This window comes from Centroberyx gerrardi, chromosome 16 (assembly GCF_048128805.1).
Source record: "Centroberyx gerrardi isolate f3 chromosome 16, fCenGer3.hap1.cur.20231027, whole genome shotgun sequence".
Taxonomy (NCBI): Eukaryota; Metazoa; Chordata; class Actinopteri; order Beryciformes; family Berycidae; genus Centroberyx; species Centroberyx gerrardi.
Window position 1 is genome coordinate 28685488 of NC_136012.1, and position 6350 is coordinate 28691837.

The 6350-nt window shown below is 45.5% G+C and overlaps 1 protein-coding gene across 1 annotated transcript in view; it reads right to left on the minus strand.

Moving 5' to 3' along the window:
- nfkb1 (nuclear factor of kappa light polypeptide gene enhancer in B-cells 1) overlaps positions 1-6350 on the minus strand; it is a 47049-nt gene that overhangs the window by 5885 nt on the left and 34814 nt on the right. The window contains exons 12-19 of the mRNA XM_078289149.1: positions 5924-6085; positions 4985-5137; positions 3675-3836; positions 2569-2710; positions 2017-2131; positions 1049-1250; positions 675-844; positions 78-180 (exon numbers count right to left, since the gene is read on the minus strand). Coding sequence (XP_078145275.1) covers positions 78-180; positions 675-844; positions 1049-1250; positions 2017-2131; positions 2569-2710; positions 3675-3836; positions 4985-5137; positions 5924-6085 — 1209 coding nt within the window. The remainder of the gene's footprint in view (positions 1-77; positions 181-674; positions 845-1048; positions 1251-2016; positions 2132-2568; positions 2711-3674; positions 3837-4984; positions 5138-5923; positions 6086-6350) is intronic.

A 6350-nucleotide genomic window follows, 5' to 3' on the forward strand; every position in this document is an offset into this window, starting at 1 on the left:
ACACACACACACACAGTCAAGCCTCCAGACGGAGTGTGTGTGTCCTGTCTGTGGAGGTGGAGGCGGTCGTCTCGTACCTGCAGCGACCAGCAGAGCGGTCAGCTTGACGGAGCCCCGCCCCGCCGCGATGTGGAGAGGGGTGGAGCCATTAAAGGTGCAGCAGTCCACTCTGGCATTTCCCTGAGGACAAAACCAACACACCGTCAGTACCAGTACAACCAGTACAACCAGTACCAGTACAACCAGTAGCAGTATAACCAGTGCCAGTATAACCAGTGCAACCAGTATAACCAGTGGCAGTATAACCAGTGCTACCAGTATAACCAGTGGCAGTATAACCAGTGCAACCAGTATAACCAGTGCAACCAATATAACCAGTACCAGTATAACCAGTAAAACCAGTAGAAGTGTCATTATAACCAGTACATCCAGCAGCAGTACCAGTATTCCCAGTATTCCTAGTATACCCAGTCCTCCCAGTATACCCAGTCCTCCCAGTATACCCAGTATACCCAGTCCTCCCAGTATACCCAGTATACCCAGTCCTCCCAGTATACCCAGTATACCCAGTATACCCAGTATACCCAGTCCTCCCAGTATACCCAGTCCTCCCAGTATACCCAGTATACCCAGTATACCCAGTATACCCAGTCTACCCAGTCCTCCCAGTTCACCTCCAGCAGCAGGCAGCCGGCCAGCGACACGTTGTCGCTCTCGGTGGCGAGGTGGAGGGCGGTCCGTCCGCTGCTGCGCTCCTGAACCTCCACACAGGCCCCGCCCTCCAGCAGCTCCCTGAGGGAAGGCAGCCGATTGGACAGAACCGCCAGGTGGAGCGCACACAGACCTGGTAACCATGGCAACAGATGGAGAGACGTTACCGCACAGCAACCAAACATGACAGTCTGTGTGTGTGTATCTGCATGAGTGTTTAAGTGTGTGTGTGTGTGTGTGTCTCTGTGTGTGTCTCAGTGTGTGTGTGTGTGTGTCTCAGTGTGTGTGTGTGTGTGTCTCAGTGTGTGTGTGTGTGCATGTGTGTGTGGGTGTGTACCTGCGGTGTTGGGCAGGTCCAGCAGCTCTCTCAGCTGTTTGTGTTGTAACAGGAAGTGGATCATCCCTCCTCCTTCCTGCTGGGCGGCCAGGTGCAGCGCCGTGTTGCCGTGGCGATCCGTCAGAGTGGCGTCGGCCCCGGCCAATAGGAGCGCTTCCACCGCCTCTTTCTGCTGCGTGATCACAGCCAGGTGCAAAGGAGTCTGGGATACATGGAGAGAGGGAGGCACACACACACAGCTTGATGTTTTTCTGAATTTGTGTATCATATAAAATCACTATAAATCTGACTAGTCTTCTATTTTTTTACGCAAACCGAAACATTTTAGTTTTCTTTTTTCTGTAGTTTACATTCCTGCAGGTTTTATTTGCTTTCCTTATTGACTGAGGTGAACACAGAACATTGTTTTCAATGGCTTCACACTGGTTTTACACTCTTCTAAAAACACCAGCAGTGGGACTAGGCGCTGATTTTTTTTCTGCTTAGCGTTTTGTTTATGGTCAGTTGAAAAAGTTGAAAAATGTTTTTTCAACTTGTGCCTGTGACTTTTTACCTAGCTGTCCAATCACAGTGGAGGAGGGGCGGGACAAACACCGCAAGGAACAACCGTCATATCCTACGACTTCAGAACTGTTACTTCTGCAAATATTTCATAAAAATCAGAATTTAATCAAAGTCCTGTGCTTCCTCTCAGCAGAGCGCCCGGCGTTCTCAGCTGGGAAAAACACTTTGGTGGACACAGGCCCTTAGTATTAAATACCTGTTAGAGTAAAGGTGGACTAGTTAGTACTCATTACCTGGTAAGTTCTAGTATACTAGTTAATATTAGTTAACTGGTGGAGCTGATAGTGACCTATAGTTAGAGTGTACAAGTTACCTGGTAGTGTAATAGTAGTACTAGCAGGTACTAGTTAGTACAATTTACCTGGTAGTGTAATACTGTACTAGTACTAGTCAGTGCTGGTTACCTGGTAGAGGTGGTTCCTCATGTTGAGCACCTCCTCCCCCAGCAGAGCAGACAGAACCTGAGTCAGACTCTTCAGAGCTTCCTGCTGGCTGTGGAGGACCGCTAGGTGGAGACCACTGGGGGGGGGGGGGGGGGCGGAGACAGAATGACAGACAGAAAGAAAGAAAGAAAGAAAGAAAGAAAGAAAGCAAAAGACAAACAGAAAGATTCACGTCTAATACTGACAGATATACAGATTGGTGGATTGAAGGTTTTGGGACTTCCAAAGCTTTTTCTGTGATTTATTAATTTAATTTTCAGTAAATCTCACAAATCATACAGGTAAGGGAACCTATATACTGCTTTGGGACAAAAATGAATTGGCAGATACTGCTGAATGAAGAGACTTCCAAAAACAAAGACATGAATAAAATCCTTCAAATAGGCTTTTTTTTTTTTATTTAAATTTTTTTACATTTTGAAGCCCTTTTAAAGTTTGTGAGAGAGAAAATTTGAGAATTGTGTAGTTTGTGTGTGTGTGTGTGTGTGTGTGTGTGTGTGTGTGTGTACTGACGTGTCTCCGTCCTCGTCCTGGGCGGTCATCAGGGGACACTGTGGAGCCAGCAGGTAGGCTGAATCTCCTGTGACACAGAACTGGAAGAGAGCCTCCACCTGCCGGCCTGCTGCCTCCACCAGCCTGGCATCCACCTCACACACTGACACACACACACACACACACAGAGCAACTTCTTAATTTCCTACACATGTAAAATCACTTTAATAGAGAAGAGAGCATCACATCTCTCACCCTGAACGGTCAGTAAAAGCACTGGATCGGTACTCACAAATATGTGTGTGTGTGTGTGTGTGTGTGTGTGTGTGTGTGTGCATGTGAGTGTATGTGTGTGTGTGTGTGTGTTATAAATATAAACCAGATAGCCGATACTGCAATGTGTCTGCAAGTTTCATCAAGTTAAATTTAGGACTTGTTAAGACATTTTTAATGGCAGTTAAAATTTAATTAACACCAATTCTGCAGCTGGAATAAATATGAAAATGAAAAGTAGAATATAACACTTATGACTCTGTAATTGGGCTGATTTTTCACCAGAGAAATAGACACCAAGAAACAAACAACCAACAAGCATTTTTAAGTGCTCTTCGACTGAATTTAAGACTTAGAACGGGTCCTTGAGTTTAGATAATACACTTAAAAACATTTCCAGGAGCTGCAGACACCCTGTTCCCTGAGTCCACTGCTCACAGGTGAATACAGTGTCTATAATAGAGGCAGTAGATCAGTACCTCTGTTAGGGCTGAACAATTAATCGAAATTTTATCGAAATCGCAATATGGCCTACTGCAATTTTCAAATCGCAAGAGGCACAATATTTGTTAAAGGTAAAATGTGTGTCAAAATACCATTTTAAATTAAATATTGTCGTGCTGCAGAGATGTCCTGGCCTACACATCATATTCTACAGACTACAGAAAACATCTTTGTTTGGTACAGATCCCCGCAAAAATCACACCATAATCATTTCAATACGTTTTTCAATGAAAATGAGACTAATGATGTAAAAATTATCATTCCCTCTAATATCGCAAATCGTATCGCAATTGCAATATCAGTCAAAATAATCGCAATTAGATATTTTTTCAAAATCGTTCAGCCCTAACCTCTGTCTGGTTCTAGCTCCACGCTGCCTCCTTGGTCCTCAGCCTTCTCCCCCAGATCCAGGCCTGCTGGCTGGGCCGAGGCTCGCGGCACGGCCCCCGACGCTGCATCGTCGTCTGGATCGCCGTCATCTCCGCTGTCCTCTGCTGCTCCATCCTGAGAGGCTTCAACACAATGTCAACATTAACATTAACATTAACATTAACATTAACATAACATTACATCTGCTCTAGACTGCTGCACAGCTGGAGTTTGACCCGATGGACAAGAGCGTCGCCTCAATGAGACGGCGAGATGTGGAGAGGAAAACTCTGACTGGTGTTTGGGCGTAACACCTGACAGTTCAGAGTACTTTGTGGACTTGGAGAAGGCCTACGACTGCATTCCCCAAAATATCCTGTGGATGGCGCTGTGGCAGCACGGGCTGCTGGGTCGCTGCTGTGAGCCCGTTCAGTCCCGGGACACTCACACTGAGAGCTGTGTTTGTATTCTTGGCATCAAGTCGAGCTCATTCAAGATGGGCAGCGGACTCCGGCAGGGGCGCCCCCTGACCCCTCTCCAGTTTGCGATATTCATGGACAGGATATCAAGGTTTTTAGCGCTCATCCCTTCTCTCTGCTGTATGTTGCCTCTCTCTGCCTCATCTAGTTTTCATGTCACTGTTATTGTCCATGTTCTTGTCACTGTTTGTCCCGGCACCTCTTCCCCACTCAGCGTCCCGGTGTGGGATCCCTCTGTGCCTCGGCTCGCACAAGCTGTATAACATTTATTTTTCCTAACGAGGTTTTTTCTTAGGAGTTTTTCCTTGCATGCTCTGAGGATCTAAGGCTGGTGGCGTCAGGTAGGTTCGGCCGTGTCGATTAGGTGGCTGTTATGTAATTTGCTTTTTTGTGTCTTGCTCTTCCTGATGTTTATCCTGTCATTCTGTTCTATGGCTGATTGTTAGATCTAGTTAGGCTCATTCTCTGTAAAGTCCTTTGAGACAGGCAGTGATAAAGGGCCGTACAAATACATGAACTTGAGCTTGAACTGGTGAGGAACCAGGGCTGGACCAGATCTGTCCTGAGTTGCTGACCTGGCTCTACCTGAGTGTGTGTGTGTGTGTGTGTGTGTGTGTGAGAGAGAGAGAGAGTGTGTGTTGCGTTACAGATAGTGGGAACCGATACTCTGAGTGTTGTCAGACAGGACAGAGTAATTACTGCTGAAACATTAGCAGCACAGGTGCACACACACACACACACACACACACACACACCTACACAGCAGGACAGCTGTAGTCTCTATTAGATGTGAACAGCAGATGATTCCTCACCGTGTTTGATGCCTCCTCCTCCTCCTCCTCCTCCTCCTCCTCCTCCCAGCCCGGCTGAGTATCCTGTGGTGAAACCTGCTCCTCCTCCTCCTCCTCCTCCTCCTCCTCCTCCTCCTGTTCCATAGTTGTAGGTAGAGAAGCCCTGGAAGTAACCTGGAGGACAAATCAAACGCACCCAGACCCCCAGCTGAAACAGGCTGTAAAGGATTATTCGAAAATGTATGTTTCCGGTCCTCAGTTTGATTGGCCGAGACACATTTGATTATTAATCATATTATTGATATTAGTGACTGTATAACCGTATAATTTAACGATCAACATGTCTATTATTCAGTATTATTCTCTTCTTCCAAACCTCGTTTCTTTACATTTGCTGTGTGCTCTGTTGCTCTTTAAAGCGTTTATGACTAAGCTGTTGCACAAAAAAAATAAATGCCATCTGAATTTCATCTGTTAATATTTGGAAACAAAGATGATTCTGTCTTCAAAAGCAGAAGTATGTTGTAATCAAAAGTCTGGAGATGACTCGTACATTTAACAGGAACCCATAATGTGATGTAATGTGTAATGTGGAGCCAGGATTTTTAAAACACTCATTTTATACTTTTAATCTGACCGGACGTGACTCAGGGTTCCTGCACTCCTACGGACATCAAGTTCAAGGACTTTTAAAGGTCTTGTTTGGGGAGATTCAAGACCTCAAAACTGCCACGTTTTGGGATAAAATGTGAAATTGGTTCAAAGTAGACACTGTAATGTTTTTGATCTTATCAAGTCAAGAAGTTCTGGTGAAATCAACATTAAATCTCAATTCTGGGGTTTTCCTCAGGATGGGAAGTGTTGATCCAGAAAGCTGAGGCATATCGGTAAATTTGGGTGTTATATTTTAATTAGAAAATCAAGTTCTTTCAAGGCCATCTATTCATTTTCTGACTGTACCTCCTCCTCCTCCTCCTCCAGGCCCCCCTCCTCCTCCTCCTCCTCCCCCTCCTCCTCCTCCTCCTCCTCCTCCTCCTCGGTACAGCCCCCCTCCTCCATGACCGCTGAAGTCCTGGAAGTTCGGCAACGTCTTCTGCCTCTTCCTCTGCACCTCCTCCTTGTCTGAACACACACAAACACATGGGCTTGGAAATCAATAAAATGCTACAAAAAATAAAAAAAACAACTGATATTACTGAGAGTTTATAAAGCACAGAGTTTAAATAGAGATTCACTAGGGGGCGGTGTCTCCATACACTGTCACTAAAGTTCAGCTGTCAATCATGATGCTCAACTACTGTAAGTTAATTTTTCTTTTTAATTCTACTCTCTGCTTTACTGTTGTTTAAGGGTTTTCTGATGGATTTCCTTAAAGCTGGTATCAATA